The sequence below is a fragment of the Pongo abelii genome, chromosome 6, assembly GCF_028885655.2.
Source record: "Pongo abelii isolate AG06213 chromosome 6, NHGRI_mPonAbe1-v2.0_pri, whole genome shotgun sequence".
Taxonomy (NCBI): domain Eukaryota; kingdom Metazoa; phylum Chordata; class Mammalia; order Primates; family Hominidae; genus Pongo; species Pongo abelii.
In genome coordinates this window covers 94,179,051-94,202,381 of record NC_071991.2, presented here as the reverse complement: position 1 = coordinate 94,202,381, position 23,331 = coordinate 94,179,051, and the positions used below count along the sequence as shown (strand labels likewise).

The window sequence follows — 23,331 nt, the reverse complement described above, 5'->3', positions numbered from 1 at the left end:
TTAGATATATTTCCTTGGGCAAGTTTCAGGAACTCTCAAAGTCCCAGTTTCTTCATTGAAAAATGAGACTAATAATGGTGTCTCTACCATAGTATTATTATGGGAAATAATTAGATGATGCTACTTAGTAACTACTCAATAAAGCCTAACTGGTATTAAATTTTATCATCTACCTTAGATTTGTATATTCATGATGTTTTCCACTATATTTACCTATAAAATTACATTAGTGTCCCACCCAGAAGAAATAAAGCTCCTTTAATCCAGATGTCTCCCTGAGTATAAGCCTACAACTAAAATAGAAGCAAATTAACAATGCCATCTTGCATTCGTTTACAATACAATGTAGCATATGTTTTTTCATTAGCCTCAAAATATTTCTCTTTGAAATAATGTTTTATATTTTTGTGGAATCAAGGAAGTTAAGCAAAGAATTTAGTTTGAAAACAAACATGAATCTGTCTCCCTGAAATAAAATTGAACTGTTCTACACTTAATTAGCCATTGTGTCTTCAGTATTCTGTCATCATGTGCTTAAGATATTCTACTGATCCCTCACAAGACTCAAATAATGCACCAGGTGTCTTGAGCTTCCATTCCAAATGAGAAATAAGAAAGAAAGTCTCAACAGAATTCTATTTTAATCCAATTAAGGTAAGACACACACTATTTCATTCCACAACCTTTTTTAAGGGACTATGATGTCCAAATTACCTGCTTCCTACATCCAGAGGAAAAATGTAGATGGATAAAATCAATATAAATCGAATCATTTTCCACTGTCACCTGAATATTAATCACTTCAGTAGATAGCACCTTATTTTTAATAGATAAGTTTTTATTACAAACATTTACATAAATAAAAAAAGGGTATTCTCTCTCCAAAATTGAAGATAATAATGCTTTGAATTTTCCAGTAATGAAAGTTTATCTTCCTATGAATTACTCAATTATTATTTTTATTTATTTATTTACTTATTTTTATTTTTTTGAGACACAGTCTTGCTCTTTCACTTAGGCTGGAGTGCAGTGGCATGGTCTCATCTCACTGCAACCTCTGCCTCCCGAGTTCAAGCAATTCTCCCTGCCTCAGCCTCTGGAGTAGCTGGGATTACAGGCACCTGTCACCACATCCAGCTAATTTTTGTATTTTTAGTAGACACGGGGTTTCACCATGTTGGCCAGGCTGATCTTCAACTCCTGACCTCAGCTCCCACCTCGGCCTCCCAAAGTGCTGAGATTACTGGCATGAGCCACTGCATCTGACCTCAGTTATTATTTTTAATTAAATGTTTCAACCTCTAGCAACATGGTATAACAAAAATTCCAACCAACATACCTGCTACACTACAACAATATCTTGGATATTTGAAGAAGCATAATATAAAGAAAGAAAGAAAGCATAGAAATAAAAAAGAAATATAAAGAAAGAAAGAACAGAAAATTTTTGAGGGTCAAGATATTTATAAAACATAGTAAACAAAAAAATCTGAACAATGAGTATTAAGCAAACAGGAAATTCCGAGTTGTATTGAGATAAATATCCATAAATGTGCTGAAATCTACACAGTAAGAGGAGCCAGGCGGGGTGCAGTGGCTCATGCCTGTAATCCCAGCACTTTGGGAGGCCAAGGCAGTGGGATCACTTGAGCCCAGTACTTAAAGCCTTGCCTGGGCAACATAGGGAGACCTCATCTCTACAAAAAATTAAAAAATAGCCGGGTGTGGTGGTACATGCCTGTAGTCCCAGCTACTTGGAAGGCTGAGGTGGGAGGGCTGCTTGAGCCCAGCAGGTCCAGGCTGCAGTAAGCAGTGATTGTGCCACTGCACTCCAGCTAGGCAATGAAGTGAGACGCTGTCTCAAAAACAAACAAACAAAGAATAAGAGGAGCTAAACTGAAGCTCCAGCATTATATCTAACAAAAGATGTATAAGAAGTTTATGAAAAAATTTTTTAAAGTTTATCAAATGGTATAAAATACTGCTAAATAAGAGATACTATTTATAAATAGAAAGACAAAATATAATAAAGATATCAATTCTTCTCAATTTGGTCTGAGTCAATATAATACAAATCAAAATCCCAGTAGACATTTTCTTGGATAATTATATGCCAAATCTAAAATTTAGATAAAAGGTAAAAGTTTAAGAATACTCAAGATTATTCTGAAGAAGAATATAGTGAGGGACTTAGCCTATGTATTTAGTCTGTTCTCACATGGCTAATGAAGACATACTCCAGACTGGGTAATTTATAAAGGAAGGATGTTTAATTGACTCACACTTCCACATGGCTGGGAAGGCCTCACAATCATGGCGGAAGACAAAGGAGGAGCAAAGTCACATTTTACATGGCAACAGGCAAGAGAACATGTGTAAGGGAATTCCCCTTTATAAAACCATCAGATCTCATGAGACTTACTATCCCGGGAACAGCATGGGAAAGACCCGCCCCCATGATTCAATTACCTCCCACCACATCCCTCCCACAACACGTGGGAATTATGGGAGCTACAATTCAAGATGAGATTTGGGTGGGGACACAGCCAAACCACATCAGCCTACTAGATATTGAGCTGGACAACTGGAGTTTACTAGGGGAAGGCAAACTATTTTATAAATGCCCTAGAAAAATTCCTTGGTAAAAATAATTTGAAATGCAGACTAAAATTATATACTCATATAACTTGCACGTGGACTAAACACATAAATGCAAAAGACAAAGCTTAGAATCATGGAGAATGAAATAAATTATGTGTATAACCTCAGGTTAGGCAAGGATTTCTTAAAGAAAACACTCTACAATACTAATAATTAAAAGAAAAGTTGACTTTGCGTTAAAATTAAGATGTTTACATCATATATAACTAAAATGATTTAGCATCAGGAATACATAACCTACAAATCAATTTTTTAAATGTACAAAAAAATTTCACTGAAGAGGAAACAAGAAAGGTAAATGAATATACAGCAAGATGCCTCCCTCATTAGTGACAAGCAGAGGTACCATTTACACCCATTTGATTGCCTATAATTAAGAAGTGTAACACTTCCACATGTCAGCCAGAATATGTATCAATGTGGGCTCATATATAACTAGTGAAGGTCTGAATTGATACGATTATTTTGGAAAACATTTGTCATATTTTATAAAGCTGATTCTGTGAATACCCTACAATCTAGCAATTCTACGCTCCTGTATTGACCCTACAGATATTCTTGCACATAAGTACTAGGAGACTTGTTCAAGAAAATTCAGCAGCACTATTCATAATAGTATCCATCTGGAATAATCCAAATAATAATTTACCCGCCTACGAGACTAAATGAAGAAATTGAGATACATCCTCATAAAATAATATTTAACTGAATAAAATGAATTAAATCTAAGTGCAAACATACATATAAATCATACAAACATAACGTTGATGAAGAAAACCAAGTAGCTGAAGATTACATACAGTGCAATATGAATTTGATAATGCTAAAAAGTAAGCAAACTAAAGAATAACTTGTTTAGCAAAGAATTTTTGTGGGGGAAAACTATTTTTAAAAAGAAAAAAATGGTAACTTGAATATCTAGCATTTTGGTCACCTCTAGCAGAGAGGAAGGGTGATGGAATAAGAGACTATACAACTAAAGAGGATGATAATATTCTAGGTTTTATGTTGTGTAAACATGTTCAATTATTATTCTGTATCATGATGTACATATGGATTTAAACATGTTCAATTTATTATTATGTATCATGATGTACATATGGATACATATACATATAATCAATTAAACATACATTATTAAAACATAATAGTAATAGAAAATAAACATAATTAGAAATATTTTGGGGTTTGCATTTAAACCATGATATCTCATTTTTTATGAACATATCCAATGAACACAGTTACTAAGAAGAAGAACGCATACCAAACAAAACCCCTCGATAGAGCATGAAAATTAAATAATAGATAAGTAAGGAAAATAATAAAATGAGCAGATCCAATTTAAACTCACCACCAGGGCTTTAGATCTGTTGCTCAGAAGTTTCTCAATATCCCTGGCTGCAATTTCTACCAGCTGGCGTGCATTATTTGGTTCCACAGTATACAAATCTTGATATTTCTCATAAATCTGTGTGAAAGAAAAAAAAACTAGTAAGAACAATAGTTACTTATTTGGCTTACAAGTTCCCATTGGAATGTATTTAAAACTATAAACAACTGATTAGAAACACCACCCCGTTCTTTCTTTATCTCGATCTTTTTGGAGTCTGAGTATGTCAGGAAAAAATATGTAAATATAAATTTGCTCTAGGACCACCAGCTTGCCAAAATATAGGTTATGTTAACAGGCTGGAAAACATCTTGTACCACAATGGTTTCTACATGCAATTTTGAGGCTTGATGCTGCACTCTCCAATCTCGAAACTGGGTATTATTTGTCATCATCATCGTAAGAGAAAGGGTAGCCATCCTAGACAACAGAAGGCAAAGTGGAGCATGGGAGGTCAAACCTGGAGGAGTGTGGAAAACAAAGGTAGGAGGAAGGGTTATGTGCTACAGAATGGAGACAGAGAGAGAATACATATATAGCCCCTGCCAATATTCATCTAAAGAGGAGCTTTAGAGACAGTTCACATATAGAAGAGATGAAGGTCACTAAGGTTTTGGTTAGAACTGTAATGGTGTATTTCTTTTTTTTTTTATCAAAGTAAATGTTGCTGTTAGTTTTTAATCACTGAATTAAAGTATACTGAATTTAAACTAGGTGCCAAAAGAAAAATTTGACTACCTTTCTGGCTCACCTTAGTGTCTATGGAAGGATTTCCCCAGAGTGGCATAAGCTGCACCTGTCTTACACAGCCTGTACATTCTCAGCAGGAGAGGAAGAATTAAAGAAAGGGGGGTTGGAGGGGAAGCAGTCACAGTGTTTGTGGCTGGAGGGCTGAGATGAGAAGGAAATCCCTCACGCATCCAACAGATGGGGTGCACATGCATGACTAAACCATCTTTGAAAGCCAGGACCTGGCAGGTTTTTACTGTCTTATGAGAAGTGAATCCAGGCACATACAGGAATCAGTTCAACCCTGCTTTTTTCTGGCACAACTCCAGCATTCTGCTTTACTACCAACAGGTTCTACAGTATGATCCCAGCTGTGCACTGATAACACTGGTGAATACTGGCTTCAAATGGACACAGATACATACTAACATTTATTGACCACAGAGCATATTAGTTTTACATGGACTTATAATTTTTTATTTGAAATTAAAATGTATTTGAAATTAAAATTGATGTTTTGTAAAGATTTAAATCAATTTTTACTCCTAAAAGTGACTTATTCACATTGTGAGGTTTTTCCTTACTCATGTGAACTTTGAACTTGCAGGTTTTCACTCATAGTACTCAAGGCACATTAATTTAGTGATAAAATCTCCATATTTGGATTCATCCAGGAGTCCTGCATTTTACTGGATTGCTTATGCTTTCTGCTAAGAGGCAGATTATTGAATTCTGTTTTTTAAAGACCCATATCATCCATGAAGAACTTCATTCAATGCAAAGCTTTCTCTTTCATTTCAGACTAAGATACAATTTAGGAACATTGATTAATTGATTTGAGGTACAAACAGATAAACCTCAACATCACTTTAATTGATCCAGGATATGTAGTTCTTTGCAGTAAAACCAATAGAGCTAATTGGTGTGAAATGTAGTGTGCATTGTACCATTAATACCTTGTTCATTTCTCTATGCAGTCTAACCTCCTTCCTGTGGTATAGGGAATACAATATGCTTCATAGTTGGTGGAGATTAGTTCAGATGTGCAATCTATACTTCAGGTAATATCATTTATTAAGTCTCTACATACATGCGCCGGACATATTAATTACTTGGTGCTTTAAGGAATCAATAGATTATAAATCAGCAGAAACTATTTATTTCAAGTATATAAGTATCTTCTCAAATATATAAATTTATATTCTCTCAAATTTTCCTTTTAGGATAATTTTTAAATACTTAACAAAAACAAGATGTAACTCACAAATAAATGTGAAATAAATTAAGTCAAGAAGTTTAAGTCTAGAACCCCTAGTGTAAATATCTGGCTGTATTATTTTATATATAAAACCACAATTGAATTGTTTTCTTTGGTAATAAAAATAAATTAAAATTATATAACTGTCCACCAAAAAAACTAGCTCTTGCTTCTGGTTCCAAAGACTACAATCGTCTTTGTTGTCATGACAGCTATTGCAAAGCTCTCCTGATATATGTTTAGTAAATAATTTTCAGAATAGAAGGTTTCATATGGATTTTTATGATCACGCAATATATTTTCATAATATGTGTATATTTCTGACTCTTTCCATCACTAAGACATGTTTCTACAATATTTCATATATTAATATTTCAAACATATCTTGAGGTATCTTTTCCTCTTCTTCAGTTTACTGTTTTGTAAATAATTATCTGCTTTGCCATTTTATCCAATTTCTTTCTCTAAGGAAAAACAGCATGGTGGAAATAATATGAGTTTTTGGCACCAGACAGAGTTACATTTCAACCCTGCCAACTCTTCACATGCTATGCAATACTGGCCTTCATTTTTTCTCTACTAGAAAGAATGTAGCATATAGACAGACTTCAAAACAGGATGCTTTTCCTCCTGATACACTCATATGCTTTAGTTTCCCTACAGTTGAAGTTCTCCTGCTGCCACCCTGACATAAGTCTTAACAAAAAGAATACTTGTCACCTGTACATTCTTTCTTTCCTACAATCTTAACCAACTGGCTTTAATGTACTTTCATTGTAACATTCAAAGACCAAGTTTCTCTGTGATGACAACCTAGATTATGGTTTGTGAGATAGCCAGAAAAACCATAATCTATGTTCTAAATATCTTTGTTCTAATTAACATAACATATGTTAATTATGCTAATCAGCTATGTTAACATAATGTATGTTCTAAGTCACTTTGCTCTAATTAAGTCCACAGTTCCAAGATAATCATCACAATTATACATTTTAAAATAACTTCAAATGTAATATCTAAAAAATGATATTACTCAATGATATAATTGCTTAACAAAATTCCTAAAGAAACCTCTTGGAAATCATAATACAGATGCCCCAGAAATATTTACTCAAAACTAAATATGCTTCCAAGCTTTTAGATGACCTAAAAATGTTTTAAATTTTTTATTTAAAAAAAAAATAAGTTTTTTAGAGACAGGTCTCACTTTATTGCCCAGGCTGGGGTGCAATGGCTATTCACAGAGGCAATCCTAGCACTCCTGGCCTCAGGTGATCCTCCCATGTCAACCTTCCAAGTAGTTGGAACTACAGGTGCCTGCCACTGCACCCAGCTAGATCATTATTAGCAATCAATGTAGGCAGCTACTCTATATCACTTTTAGGTGTTTCACATACATTATATTATTTATTCACTTTAAGAAATCTATAATATACATTTAATTAACCATTGTATTAGTGAGAACAATGGGATTCAGGCTTTAGAATATCTGGAGGGAGTCTGAATCACACTTCGTCATAAAAGAGCAAACCAATGTCTAGAGCAGCCGAAGGTGAAAGGTAATGTGGCATATTTAGGCAAAGTGAATCTTCAATGCCATTCTATACCCTAAATCTTCCTTGGCTTCAGCAGGACATGGAAATTTAAGAAAGCCCTTTGAAATGAGCAAGAAAGGAACAAGGGTCAGTATGTCTGCTAGGAGATAGGCTCCGTGCAGAATCAAAGAAATTCTAATGCAGAGGCTGAGAGATGGAAAGTGGGAAGCAGACACCCAGCTGAAGGATAATGGTAAAGAACCACCTACAGCTGAGGGGCCCTAAGCAGGTTGAGAAGGTTGGCCAAGTTCTAAGTAGCAGTCAAGTTCACTATCTATACCAAGAGAACAAAAGCAAGCAAATACACCAGGTATCTTGTCACATAAGTTTCTCCCTGCGCCCAGGCACGGAGAAACAAAGTAAAGAAGATTAGAGAATATCGAAAAAGAGTTAGAACTTACTAAATCCTTAGTTGACCACAAAAGGCTGTTTTGATCTGAAAAAGGCTAACCTTCAAGTGATGAGATTAATTTTTCCCTCTCCTAGGAAAGGGAATAGCAGCTCATAAGCAAGTTAAGTTCCCTAAAGAGAAACAGTCAAATTTCTGCGTATTAAATCTTAGGTATGTAAATTTTGACAACCCCATCTCCCAATACTTGCACCTGTACTTTCCTTCCATGGAAATTGTCTTGGACAAGCAATCAAGATTTCTGCCATATCCACAGCCATCTTTCTGAGGGACACTTTCCCTTTGACAGTCCCTGATGAAATAGGAGCTCCCTTACACACGGCTAGAAATATTCTAATGTATGGCCTTGTCTTTGACTTCTAACCAATTGTATCAGGACTTATATTAGACCTGCAAGAAGTTAACTTCTGAGTCAATGGCATGTAACGAGCCAGATATAAAAGACCTGTATAAATAAAGATAACGCACTGAGCCAATCAGATGCTCTCACCACAAGATGACAGTCGGATGAAATAGCATGGATCAAAGGTTTAAGTAGAAGTGGAACTGAAGAGACCAGTGGGAGGAAAACAGTATTCAGATCTACTGAGCAATAGAAGTGGTGGTTATGATAGACAGAATAATGGCTTCCTAAACATCCATATCCTAATCCCCAGAACCTGTAAATATGTTGTTACATAGCAAAAGGGAATTAAGTTTGCAGATGGAATTAAATTTACCAATCAGCTGGACTTAAAAGAAGATTACCCTAGATAGTCAGAGTTAGCCAATGGAATCACAAAGGTCCTTAAAAATGGAAGAGGAAGATGTGACTAAGGAAGAGTAAACCAGAGAAATGGCAGCATGAGAAGAAATCAGGCCAACACTGCTGGCTTTGAAGACCAAGGGAAGGAGAAATGAGCCACAGAAAGGACTTCTCATCTCCAGAATTGTAAGATAATGAATCTGCATTGTTTTAAACCAATAAGTTTTTAGTCATCTGTCACCATAGCAATAGAAGACTAACATAATGAGTTAGCTGTGAAGATCTCCCAGCAGTCAACAATAATAGCTTCTAAGGCTGCCTTCCCTCTGAACTGCCCTTCCTCTGACCAAACTATTTTTTAAATAACTTGAGTTCTTGCTGAAAGCCAGGCTCCTCCTGAGTTCACTTAATTTTGCTAGGTTTTTTTTTTAAATAGGATCTCACTATGTTGTCCAGGCTGGTCTTGAACTCTCGGGCTCAAGCAATTCTCCTTCCTCAGCCTCCTAAAGCACTGGGATTATAGGCATGAACCATGGCACCCAGTCTATTTTTTTTTTAATAAGCAGATCAATAATAAACTTCCTGAGTGATTCACTGTTCCTAATAATGAATAATTCTAACAGAACCCCATGTCTGAAGTTGTGATTAACATTATTTATTTAAGTTTGCATTTTCATTTCATTTATCATTAGATTCTGACGAATATGAAAGATGAGCTCCATTGTGAGCAATATACAATTTCCATTAGGCATCAGGAAATAATGAAATTAGTTTAAGGATACCCATTATTACCTTCACAATTGTGTGAGGTTCTGAGAAGAAAGATGACAGAAAAGCTAAAAATATCAAAATGAACATACATACATACATCGTATAAAACTAGACAAACGAGATAAATAAATATCATCCTACCTCAAAATAATGAGAAGTGGGATTAAAAGAAAGTGTTACATTATATTTCCCACCATCATCCTAATTCCACTCTCTATTGGGTAACAGGAGTAAATTCAATATCTTCAATACTAATGAAGGCAAGAAAAGGGATTCAATGTCACCTCTGCTGCTTCAGATACCCACAAAATCAATTTCACTTAATTTTAGTTGAATTTTGCAACGTGGGATGGTTTGTCTTTGGGTTATACATTTTTTTTTCCTTTATTAAGTATTCCTTGGGCTTTTGAACTACTTGTTCCCTAGCAACTAAGAATGTCTTCTTTCTAAAAGGTGTATTAACACAAAAGAATGATATAATGTACTTTCTTGGTCACTTTCAAGGATCAAAGTTCCCTTAACTAAACAAATACTAATGTAGTATTTTTATATATCATTAAGTCTCTTTTTTCTTTATCATAAGTCTCCTCATCACCTAAGCTGGTCATCACACAGAAATGTTGAGAAATGTGAAGATTCCTTCACCTAAGGTAAAGAGTAACTAGTGACCGTAGATCTGAACTGATGTTAGAATATACTTTAACAACAACAAAGACAATACAAACAAAACCTCCATTTCCCCTATGAAAATTAGCTGAGTTTTAACAAAATGAATTTTGCCATAAAAATTATGTAATCATTTCTAATTAGTCCCTGATCTCTTCAACCTCTTCCTTCCCTCTGATTAAAATAATAAATGATGTAATCTACTAAATAAAACTCAAGCTTTTAAAATGTCTTACTCTTTAGCATATTGTCAATTGTGTTTAGGGCTGCTGGGTAAAGAACTAATGCAAATAACAACTGCTAAAATATATTAATTCAACTTAGTGTGTGCATTTATGAAACTATAGGTAACCATTTTACAAGATGCATGACATTGTATTAATGTAATTTTTAAAAATCACATTTGAGCGCGGTGGCTCACGCCTGTAATCCTAGCACTTTGGGAGGCTGAGGCGGGCGGATCACGAGGTCAGGAGATCCAGACCATCCTGGCTAACACGGTGAAACCCCATCTCTACTAAAAATACAAAACAAATTAGCCAGGCATGGTGGCAGGCACCTGTAGTCCCAGCTACTTGGGAGGCTGAGGCAGGAGAATGGCGTGAACCTGGGAGGCGGAGCTTGCAGTGAGCCGAGATCGCGCCACTGTGCTCCAGCCTGGGCTACAGAGCGAGACTCCGTCTCAAAAAAAAAAAAATTAAAAAATCACATTTGATTCTCTGCATCTTCACTCTAAGTAAATTATGGCCTTTTTTTCTTTTCCCTATAACCTAGCTTTTTGAATTGGGACACTACCTTTGAAATTTTTTATGACTTGATATTTCTATTTTGCTGCTTTTAAGCATGTGCAAACATCAAACATATATAATTTATATACATGTGATGTTTATTGTGTATTTTCTATTCCCCTTCACCACAAGGTAAATTTCAAGACGACAAAGATTTTTGTCTGTTTTGTTCACTGGTACGTAACCAGTGCATAGCACAGTGCCTGGCACAATCAATACCAATTGCATGAATTAGTGAATGGATACTGATTCTCTGTCAGGCTTTGCTGGGAATGTGAATAATGATTTACAACAACTTCTTCCCTGTATTTTAAAATCAGTATTTATTTTAAACCTAAAAAAATCATGGCTAAGTAAGATGTTATGCAGTTACATAATAGACTACAAATACAACACCAATACAATAATTAAATTCCAACAATAGAATAAATACACAAAATAAGGTAATGATCAGTGTGAGGAAGAATATGTGTGTTCCAATGAAGAGATATAGAAATGTATGCTGTCAGAATTCAGAGGAAATTAAGATCACATAGGCTGCAATATTCACATAAATGAAACTACAGCCACGTTTTGGAGGAAACGTGATTCAGTAAGGGATGAAAGAGATCAGAATGGGTGTAATACAAGGAGTTATGGGAAAATAAAGAGTGAAAGGCAAATTGAGACATAATTATGAAGGATGGTAAAAGGATATTGGTTTATATCTTATTCTCTAGCCTACCCAACATATTTTACACTACTAGTAAACTACCTAGCTCAGAACTTCTAGTGGCTATCACAGCAATTAGTGCATAGGAAGAATCTGAATTATAAATTTGTTTACTACAAACACAATCCAAACATATATATACACACACATGCAATTATATACATACCACATACATATACACACACATATAAATACATAATTTGGTCATATCCTCAAATTTATAGTGCATAATTTTCCAATGATAACTATATCAAACTGGCATTCTAATACCAAACTCAGGAGTCTCCCTAGCCACTCTATTCTTTCTTTTTGCTGTGATACAGCTTCTTAGCCAGGACTATAACATTTCAAATGGAGCATCGTCTTTAGAAGGATATTCAGGAAGAATGAAGTCACAATTGGTGAGCGTTCTGCAGCACACACTGCTACTTGCCCTAGCTCCTATTAACAAGAACATGATGGTGACGCTTCCGAGCAATATATTAAAGATGGAAGAAAGAAAAGAACAAGTGACAATCGCAAACAGGCCACTTAATTTTCTCCATATTATACATAGGAACGGGTGATTATATTTAACCAGAAATGCAGGTTGTCCCTAGAACAGAAAAACTAAACTATGACAAAGACTAAAGAATTTTTCAGTTTTTAGGATAAAGGCATTTGACACAAAAAATAAATCTGAAGTTCATGTTTAAGAATACTTAGATTCAAAACAAGGAAAACATTAACATACATAAATAACAGAAACGCTATACCTGTTTTTTGTTGTTGTTGTTTAATTCCAGAGATAATTTATTAACCTAGCCTCTCTTTTTCCATATCTGAAGCTATATATAAATTTGAATATATATTTTGGCCAGAAAATTCATATGCAATTAAAAGTGAAAAAGATCATACTAAATTCATTAAAACTAAATTTAAAAATAATTAACCATAGGCTGAGTGAGCTGCCTGTTTAATGTCTCTAACCCCAAATGACCTAAATGTATTTCACTGCCAATAAAACAATTTTTAAAAGCAGCCTGGTTTAATTTGCCCATAACTGTCATATCTTATCAACAAATGGCTTTTCTAAAGCAAAACTGATACATACCAATACTGATATACCATTCTACAAATTTATATTCATTTAAAGAATTTCATACACTCAGATTCTTCAGTTCTTCTTGAGCAGTTTTTCAACCTTAGTACAACTGACATTTTACAGATAATTCTCTGTTGTGAAGGGGATGTCTCATGCATTGTAGGATGTTTAAAAGCCTCATTGGCCTCTATGCCAACAGTATGCAGGTAACAACCACCCCATGCCCCCAGTTATGATAATCACAAGTATTTCCATACCATCCCATGCCCTGAGTTATGATAATCACAAGTATTTCCATACCACCCCATGCCCTGAGTTATGGTAATCACAAGTATTTCCAAAGATTGCCAAATGTATGCCAGGGCACAAAACAGCCCCTGGCTGAGAACCATTGCACTAAATATATGTTTAGAGAAACAATAAATAATAGCATATCCCTCAAGTACTAGCATAACTTCAGAAAATGTTAATTAATGTCCGGAAGAGAATGGTAAGGTGAAAGAAAAAACGTTTTAATATCTGTTGAGAAAATATTGAAAGTCACCCTAAAATTAGAAATCCCCTGAGTTTATTCTGTGTCTTTGAAAATGAATGTAATTAACCACTGTTTAAACAAAAATAGCTTCTTACTTAAAAATCTCCAGCGCAGGGAGGCAGGGGGAGGATGATGGTGAAGGGAATCCATACTCTCTGCATTCTTTATAGTGCTATATTCTGCAGTCAAAATAGATTTCTTTCTACTTAGGACAAAAAGAGCAAATCCAGGAGTACAAGATAATTTTAAATTGCCTACATCATTATGGTGCTGATTTAGTTACAGCACTTAATTGTTGAGGGAAGTAAGGCAACTCTGAATAAAAGCAAAACATATGGAATTAATAATAAATAGCTGTATTTGTTTATTTAAAGTGAAAAAGCACATAACTTCTTTAAAATTTTATATTGCCTTTTACCCTCAAAACAATTGTGTAAAGAGAATTCTAATATCTGATATTCTAATATGGCTTTTTTCAGCACTCCCAGAAATCTTTCTTGTTGCCTGCATGTCTTGCTGATTTCCTAGTCAGGATCACCAATTATTAATTGTGCTCTGTTTTTGAGTATCTCCCTTTGTAAATATATTAAACTCTCCGCCACCTAGAAAAAGAATATTCTACTTACATGAGATGACATGGCCACAATGTCAAAGAGTAAGCATTAGTCTGAATTACCAATGAAAAGAAATTCTTCACTCAGAACGCTTATGTAAATATTACTTTAATTGAGAGTGTTGAATGCTCAGTATTTATACACATTTCATATTTATATCTTTGAGTAGCATATTGAAATGTAAAGATATTGGTTTTGAAACTTTCACTTAATAAATCATTAACAATGAATCAAAAGCCAGGAAGTTCTACGGCAATGCCACTGTAGAATGGGCCTATCTTCAAAAATAAGCTTCCAGGAAAAATTTAATCCACATATTATTCTAAATATATTTGCAGATGCTATCCTAAAATTTTAGAAATTCAGACAGTTTACCTTTAAGAAGAAAGCTTCATAACAACAATTTGACATGCACCATTTCAAATGGCAATGGTAAACATTTCATTAACTTTAAAACATTGTTTACAGGAATATTAAGACTATTTAATTTTTAAAAATGTTATCTATTCATAAATATGTGATGATCAGCCTTGCCATTTGCCAGTGCAGTAGCTAAAGGAGTGTGTGTGTGTGTGTGTGTGTGTGTGTGTGTGTGTGTGTTTAGAAATAATAAAATATATTTCAAAATATTCTATAATTCAGATTATTAAAAATACATATATATTTTTCTAAATTTGGGGACTGTTTTCCTATTTTTCTGTCTATAATGTTTTAAATGTGTAAATACAGCTTCCATCTCTGTTAATATAGCTTTAATATATTTTTATATATTCAGATAATAATACATACAAGTGAAAACTGCTCTTGTCCTCCACTATTGGTTCTGTCCCCTTCCATTGTGACAGCATTTTAGTGGGGCACATGGCTGCTCAGAAAAAGCCTCCACTTCTTTGACACCTTTTGAGTTAGATGTGACTAAGTTCTAACCACTGGTATGTGAGCAAAATGTCTTACTCTTAAATGACTGGATATCTTCTCTCCAAATCTCTTTCCCTTTACATGACAGCTGGGAAAGAAAAGCAACTGGAAGAATCATTTTGTACCCAGGCATGGAAGCCACATGCTAAGGATGGCAGTCACCCTGCCAGCCCTAGATGGCTTACCTCTCAACTGCTATGTGGCAGAAAAATACATGTTTAGCTTGTATCTTTGTCATACTGGCCCAGCCTGTACCCCAACTTATACAATGTCACCAAGTAATATGACAAATGAATGACATTTGTTGAGCTCTCACTATATGTCAATAAATATTTTATATGGATTGTATCATTAATCCCAACAACTCCATGAGATTAAATAACTTGGCCAGATCCTAAAGCTGGCAATTGGCAGAACCAAGGTATAATAGCCTTAGGGATTTTTCAGAGGGATATGCTATAATACTCCATTTAAAGTATTATGGGTTTTCTTCAGTTAGAAGACCATGAAGAAAAAAAGTGAAAATTTACTTTCTGTACCATTGTTAGCAATTATTTCAATGGAAATACAAACAAACCATTTCTGTGCTATCAACAGAAATGGGAGGTTTTAAATTATGCATGTATATTATATGTTGAAATTTCCTTCCACTCTTTTCTTTTTAAAAAAAAGAATCAAATGGAAATATTCATGAGTAGATCATTGCTGCTGGCAGAGCTTTGGCTTCTTCTAAATTATATCTTTTATAAAAAGAGCATTAGCATAATCTGATATACTCACCTTGTGTATGTGGGGATTTGCTTATGTTCTCAAGGTACAAATAAGGATAAAAAATGCTATTAACATATGTTCTAAAGCATACAAGAAGGTGTTTCAAATTTCAGAGTTGCATCCAATTTAATAGTTGTGTAACTTAGAACAAAATTTTAACCTTCTCTCAATTATTTTACCCACCTTGTGGATGAGTATATACAACTGATGAACATATATTCTCCAAATGGTTCAGTAATGGAATAATCCAATAAGAGACATCTTAAAAGTCTAATGCATCAGGGACAATAGTCCTAAGCAAACCTATTCACTCTTGATCTTTAACAGAAGACAGGCAGGTAACCCGGGAAAAATCTCAAATTTGTAAAGTTGAAGCACTGAATGTATTCAATAATATTAGCAACTTTCCATGGGCTAATATTTTAGGATATAATAAAGCAATTTTCACAAAATTGCAAAAATATATTACTATTTTATTTTATTTTTGAGACAGGGTCTCACTCTGAAGCCCAGGCTGGAGTGCAGTGGCATGATCACCAAAAATATATTACTTTAGCTGTGGTGCCTGTGTGTGTTGGTTCTTGGCCTTCATGTAAAAAGCTAATTGTACCCTCTGAATCCAATAAAAATGAATGTAATTTGTAATTTGAAGAACCTTCATTTCCACAATAATAAATTTCTAACTGAAGCCCTGCTAAGCTCCTGTATTTATTCAACTTCTGGTCCTCACCATGTATCCAACACCCCCAATCTCAGCTCAAAGTTCACTCAAAACTCTGACATCCTTCAGCAAAAGGAATGAGGCAATACGGAATCATTTGTCTGTGTAAGATGACACTCTTTGTGTGCCCTAGTACTTAAATCCTTTTTCCAATAATGAATTCTGCTCTAATACTCCTCCCACCACCCCAGTTACCTAACACATTATTCATTAATTTGGAATTTTTCTGTCACCGTAATGAGGTATGTATCCCATGAACAGAAAATTAAAGATTTTCTTTCATCTTTTCCATTCTATTTTGTTATGTTAATTCAGACAGAGTCATTGATTAATTCATCAATATCCATACTCTTCTTAGTAATCTATCCTTCATAAAGCATAATAGAAACCAGGTGAGACTTCTTTTTGGTTAATGATTCATTGCAAAAAAGCAGATTCAGAAAGAAAAGTTTCACATATTAACACCAAAAGGAACAATGAGGCCAGCCAAGCAAGTTGTTTTTTAAGGCTGGGGAAGCACTCACAGAGTAAGGGAGATGCTCTCAAGAGCAGCTTATTTTTAATCTCCATCTGTTGATAAAGACAGTCATATAACTTCTCACCAGAACCTGTACTTTCTTTTTCATTTTTCTCATTATGATGAAATAAAATCTTTGCTCTCAATTTAAATAGTGTCTAAATGAAAATTAACAAAGAAGGTTTGGTGGTACTTCCATAAACTCCATGACTTTCATAGAGGCTCACTTACTACCTACACACTTTCATATTCTAATATAGTTTCCCACAGTGAATCATTGCAGATCCCAAGCATCGGCACACAATAACTTTCAAGTTTCTTTGCACTATCAGTAATTGAGATTTTTTTTTTTATCAACAGAGTGTCAGTTCTCTGAGGAGAGGAATATTGTTTCTTTGTTTATCCTTGGCAGCCTGCACAGTGTCTGGGACATATTACGTGCTCAGCATAATACACTGACTAGAATTAAATCTGATCATTGTTATTCGCAGGGAACACCTTTCATTTCCAAACGTATTCCTTATCTCACAGACACTTAGGTTTGTTCAACACACTCTACAGTTGTTTTATAAAGAGATTCTGGTATAATTTTTTGAAGTATATATGTATTTGGTTTCCTTAAGAATTTCTATTAATGCATAAAGTAACCACACATTCCAGTTTCTCATATATATTTGTATGATAAAAAGTCATACTATCCATGAAGCTGCTTTTACAGCACATTATCTCATTGACTCATCACATTTTTGGAAAATAAAAGTCCTCATTGCATCACTAACAACACAAAATGAGAATATTTTCAAATGTATTATTTACATTGAAATGACAGTAGTGGGGCGCTTAAAAAGTGACATTTAATTTTTAATAAATCTTACAGAACCTATACATGTAAATGCTCTTACCTACAGAAAATAATCTAGTTAAGATGCCATATAAACATTTATATTGCTGTCACTCAAAAATCATTTTAGAGTGACTTTCATAGCTAATTCGTAAGTCACAAGAAAAATCATCTTGTATAGAGTCTCTTTATCTTGCACCAGAACCGTTATTACTGATCTCAATGACTATCTCTAATCTCTAGACATGCCTGTAAACACTTTTCAAATAATTTTTACCCTCAAAGAATGAATATATGTTTTCACTGAGGATATTCAAAAGAATCCATCACAGGAGTTCAAGTCACCACTGTATGAGGGATTATTAAATATATTCTGAAGAATGGAAACATTATAATAGTAAGTACATGACTTCCCTATTTAAATTTACGGAGAGTATACATAACACGCAGACTCACTTAAATGAGACCTACATATCAACTGCAAAGTGTGCTGAGAAAGTTTCCTTAATTTTTAAGGATGGCATTTCTTGTTCACAGTAACTAGCAGTACCAATGGTTTCCATCAGAATTTCACCACCAGATCCACATGAGAAATCATATCCCATTTGTAATATAGAGGCACAGTTTCCTAGAAGATAGAACTGCATTCGAATTAATGAAAAGATTAAGAAATCTCTTTGGTGGATTTTACTCACATCAACAAGCTGATTGACTCCACTTGCTGTTTTTGCCAGTGTGACAAGGTCTTCTTGCATCTTATCCACCCAAGATTTGATACTGCAGAAATCAGAAAAGATTATGTTCTATCAGATCTCTGGCAAATAAAAGTCACATGCTGATATTTTATATCCATGCTACAGATAATTCATTAAAATGCCCTTAAACCTCTCCCTCCTAGCACCGACTATGTCCACCCTTCCACTCCAGCTTTAAATTGCAAAAGCACTGAATCCTTAGTGTGCAGGCTTTCAGGATGCTGAAATGCCTCCAAATCAAAAGAGAAAAATGACATTGATGTCTTGTCCAATGAGAGTAAACAATTTGCTTATTTTGAATTAAAATTCCATCAAATAGCTATTAAACATTCTAAACTACAAACTTTTATCTTTCAGCTTACAAGTCTTCTGAATATATCAGTAAGATCAGATCATACTAAATGCAGACCATTTGTAAAATGCAAGAATAATTCCACCAGCCAGGTGGAACATTCAACAATTTGATGCATTCCCTTCTAGTCTTTTAAAATTCGTTCACATAGTTGAAAGTATGTTATATAAAATGTATATATCTTTTAGCTTTATATCATATGACACGTACTTTCCCATGACATTACATTTTGTAAACATTTTATTTTTAATGGCCACTTAATATTCCTTTATCTGTATATTCCATAATATACTTGACCACCCTCCTTTTTAAAGAGAAATTTAAGATATCATCAGCTTTTAACCACTACATACTACAGTACCACAAATATCTTAGAGCATGAAGCTTAAGAATATTTTATTTCCGGGCCAGACACGGTGGCTCACGCCTGTAATCCCAGCACTTTGGGAGGCTGAGGCAGGTGGATCATGAGGTCAGGAGATTGAGACCATCCTGGCTAACACGGTGAAACCCCGTCTCTACTAAAAATACAAAAAATTAGCCAGGCGTGGTGGCGGGCGCCTGTAGTCCCAGCTACTCAGGAGGCTGAGGCAGGAGAATGGCGTGAACCCAACAGGTGGAGCTTGCAGTGAGCTGAGATGGTGCCACTGCACTCCAGCCTGGGTGACAGACAGAGACTCCATCTCGAAAAAACAAAAAACAAAACAACAACAACAAAAATTATTTCCTTAGCTAGACTCTTAGATTTGGAATTACTAGATCCAATTAGATTTGGAATTAATGGATTTGGAATTACTAGATCCAAATAATTGCTGGAATTACTGGATCCAAATTTTAAAGCAATAGTTTTGATCATTACAATTATGATTGAAGGATTGAAGTTCAAATCTTTTTCAGGTATGCAATGGACATCTTAAAATATGAGCTATGGATGTCAGGATATTTTAGAAGACCCTAAATCCATGTTCTATCTCACTTTTTCCTGGTATGAGAGATATTACCAAATAGAACCACACAAACTTCCCCATTCATATTAAAATCATTTAACTTGTATTCCTCCATATATTTCACTTATTCTTCCTCAGGTTGTAGACCTAAAGTGTGTATTCCTTTTTGCCAAGGTAAATGTAAAGAAACATTAGTAAGCTAGTAAGAATGTTAGATGATTTATATTTGAATTTGAACTTTTCTCTACATATCTATATATAATTTCAGTAATGGAGATTTAACTGTGTATGTCTTCTCTTCCTTAGGGAAGAATTCCAGTAGTATAAATTTTTTTAAATATAAATGTAAGTAGTATAAATATATATTTTTTCAGATAAATTTAAATATAACAAAATAAATAGGAATAAAAATATAACATGGAAAAGAGATTTAAATGACATGTAAGAGAGCATTTAAAAGAATGATGAGCTGATAACAGAAAGAAAAAAATGGAAAGCCAGTTATAAAAAAGGATGAAATGCCTTAGAGGAAAACACAGAGGCTTGACTTACATATGAAACAAACTAGTTACTAAATGAAATACATTAAAACTAGGAATACTTTAGCACATATGAAAATAAGGAAGAATACTTATTGAACCACGCTGTATGAACAGGATAGGAAGAGGTAAATGAATATCAAGAAACAAAAAACAAATAAAAGGGAATAAGGTTAAAATAGAGAAAAATTGTTATAATAATATTTTAACTAGTGCTACTTATTAGCTGGTGCCTATATTTGAAAAATATTATAAGTAAATATTCTTAGTAAATATAGTTGTGCCCCATTTTTATATTAAATACAAAAAATTACAGTAGGGTACAGGTAGGAGCAAAAACCATTGATACAGTAATTTCCTAATTTAGATGAGACTATCTCATTTCTCTAAGCAGGTGCTGAACAAGCCCTAGAACCTAGAGAAAATGAGTCATCTCTTCTCAAATATAATTTCCAACACTGACAAATAATAAGACATGTTATACATCTCTTTAGCTCGAAACTGAGAGGCAAAGAATACATATGTAAAGAAGTGAACTTAACTCATCCCTGAATTCTGATTTACACTAAACTGACCCAAAACATGTATTCTAACTTGACACAAGTGCACTGTCACTTCCAATGTTCATTTAGGTGAACCTGTTTTGGCTGAAAAGCAATTCAGAACCATCCAGTCTTCCCTATCCCACTGACAAGCTGTTAGGAACACTTTATAGGAGCAAGGATTATTTTTTATAAATATGAGGTGATAACCTGGTTTTCTGAAATACTAAGGCACTCTGCCTTTCAACCTGGAATTAAAAGGTTATAAAAAATAGAAAATATGGAAAGGTCCCTTTCATTATGAAAGTAAAAATTACTCAAGGGAAAACACTCATATGAGCAAAAATTTTTTATCAATCTTTCTCTTTCTTGATAAATTGTCAAGCACAAATATGTAATCACTAAGCACTGTTTTATTAAATTTATCCAGAAGACACTATAAAATTTGGGGGAAATTACAGAGGATACAGCTTTTTCACGTAGTAAGAAACTAACATAGCACTCCATTAGGAAGAATTCATTGTTGTTCTTTGTTAATCCATTCAACAAGTACTAGTAACTGCTGGAAAAGATACTAAAAGAAGGAGATGCAGGCTGGGTTTAAAACTGGGTCTGGGAGGAAGAGAGAAAACAACAAGAATATGATAGGAAATGTTTGAGAAAGCAGAAGAGAGCCAATGCTTAGTAAGTAGTGGTATGAGGAGGTTGATAGAAGAGGTTTTCTGGAGTAGTAGCTACTTGAAGTCATATTTGAAAGACAAGTGGAACCTGACAAAATTGAACATGGAAGGAAGTAACAATGAAGGCAAAGAGAATGTAAAACATGACATGCTCAGTAACTTCAAGAGATTCAAATGACTGAGTCCAAGCTTGGTTCAGCAAAAGGTATGGAATGAGGGCAGGAGTGATAGGGAAGAGTGATGGGCCAGGCCAAGGGTCTTAAATACGATTCTGAAACATTTAGGTTATATTCTCAAAATAATGGAGAGATATTAGAAAATGAGAAGTCAGAGAGTAAAAATATCATGTAAATGTATATAAACATGATTAAATAATTTCCCTGACACTGAGTGGATGGTAGCTTAGAGGGAGAACAGAAATCACAAAGAGAAAGGCTAGTTAAGAGTTAAGAAATGAGATGGACTCAGACTAATTCAGTGGTGGTGAAAGGGATAAAGGGAAAAGAAGGGGAGGCCAAGTAGAAGCAACTAGCTCAACAGAAATTCTGAAGGAGGGACAGTAAGATTTCATTCACTGTTGGATACAGAAAGTGAATGAGAGGAAGAATATGGGATGATCAGAGAGTTTCTCAGGTAGAGGATGATGGGAAATTGTGGTATAGAAAGTATAGGAGAAATAACAGTTTAAAGGGACATTGACAGGTTCACTTTTATCGGTTCAACTAGAGGTGTTTGGGGGAGACTCAAGCATAAATATACACTAGGCAATTGAATGGCATGGACTTAGAGCTCTTGAAAGAGAAATCTTCATAGAAATTAAAGATCAATGTATAACTCCCAAAGGAGAGTGTACAGCGAAAGGAAGGAAATAAACAGTAGTGACAACTCTGGAAAGGTACATTTAAAGAACAAATAGAGGAACCTGAGTAGTAACTACAAAAAGGAATCCAAGAACAGTGGTATCACAAGAGCCAAAGAAGGGAGAAGTTTCCAAAGAGAATAAAGAAGTATACAGTCATCAAATAAGGTGAAAAATTTATCCACCTTATCTTTGAGGAGAATGAAACATGGAGAATGAGTAATCAGTGCTCCTTTTGGTTTTCAATAGAAGTGAGCCTATTTCTATGCAAAAAGAGAAAGGCAAGTAGAGAAGGAAATATCAAAGATTCAGGAGAGAACATGTAATTTATTGACAATGATGGGGTACAGGAAATGCCACCCCCAAATAGGGCACCTTGGCATTTAAGAAAACAGCAAAAGCAGGAAGGTCTTTCTGACCTTCTCCCACCAAGCAGACAATAAAGCCTAGGAAGGTCACTGTCTGACCTTCTCTCTCCCTTCTCCACTGAAGACTCTCATGTGGCGAGTGTCCTGCCCTATAACAAAGGGAAGGAACATCACACAGAGACTCCAAGAAGTACTGAATAAACAAGTCTTGCTGAGTTCCCCTACTTTATTAGTAGATCATACCCCTTCATCTTCCAGTCATACTTCTGCAATACTGTCTATAAAAACATATAGTTTTCCATAGGTCTTTGGGTCATTTTCTGAAGGCTCCTGTGTCACATAAAACTTAATTAATATGCTTTTCTCTTGTTATCTGTCTTTCATTTTACAGGAAATCTCAGCTGTGAATCTTGCAATAGGTAAGAAATCTTTTCTCCCCTACAACTGTCCTTTAAAAGGCTCCAGATATTTTTTCTAGTTTACCCCTCTATTCCAACATGAGAATGTGGAAGTGGGGGATGAATTAAGAAGTAAGTAGAACCAAACAGAAATCTAATCCATGGC

General features: G+C 34.6%; 1 protein-coding gene across 4 annotated transcripts in view; it reads right to left on the bottom strand.

Annotated features, from left to right (window-relative positions):
* The window catches only part of CACNA2D1 (calcium voltage-gated channel auxiliary subunit alpha2delta 1), a 498,772-nt gene that overhangs the window by 385,109 nt on the left and 90,332 nt on the right, over positions 1-23,331 (bottom strand). For all 4 annotated transcript variants that reach the window (XM_024249257.3, XM_024249260.3, XM_024249259.3 and 1 more), the window contains 2 exon segments: positions 18,421-18,502; positions 4,013-4,129 (listed from right to left, as the gene is read on the bottom strand). In XM_024249257.3, coding sequence (XP_024105025.1) covers positions 4,013-4,129; positions 18,421-18,502 — 199 coding nt within the window.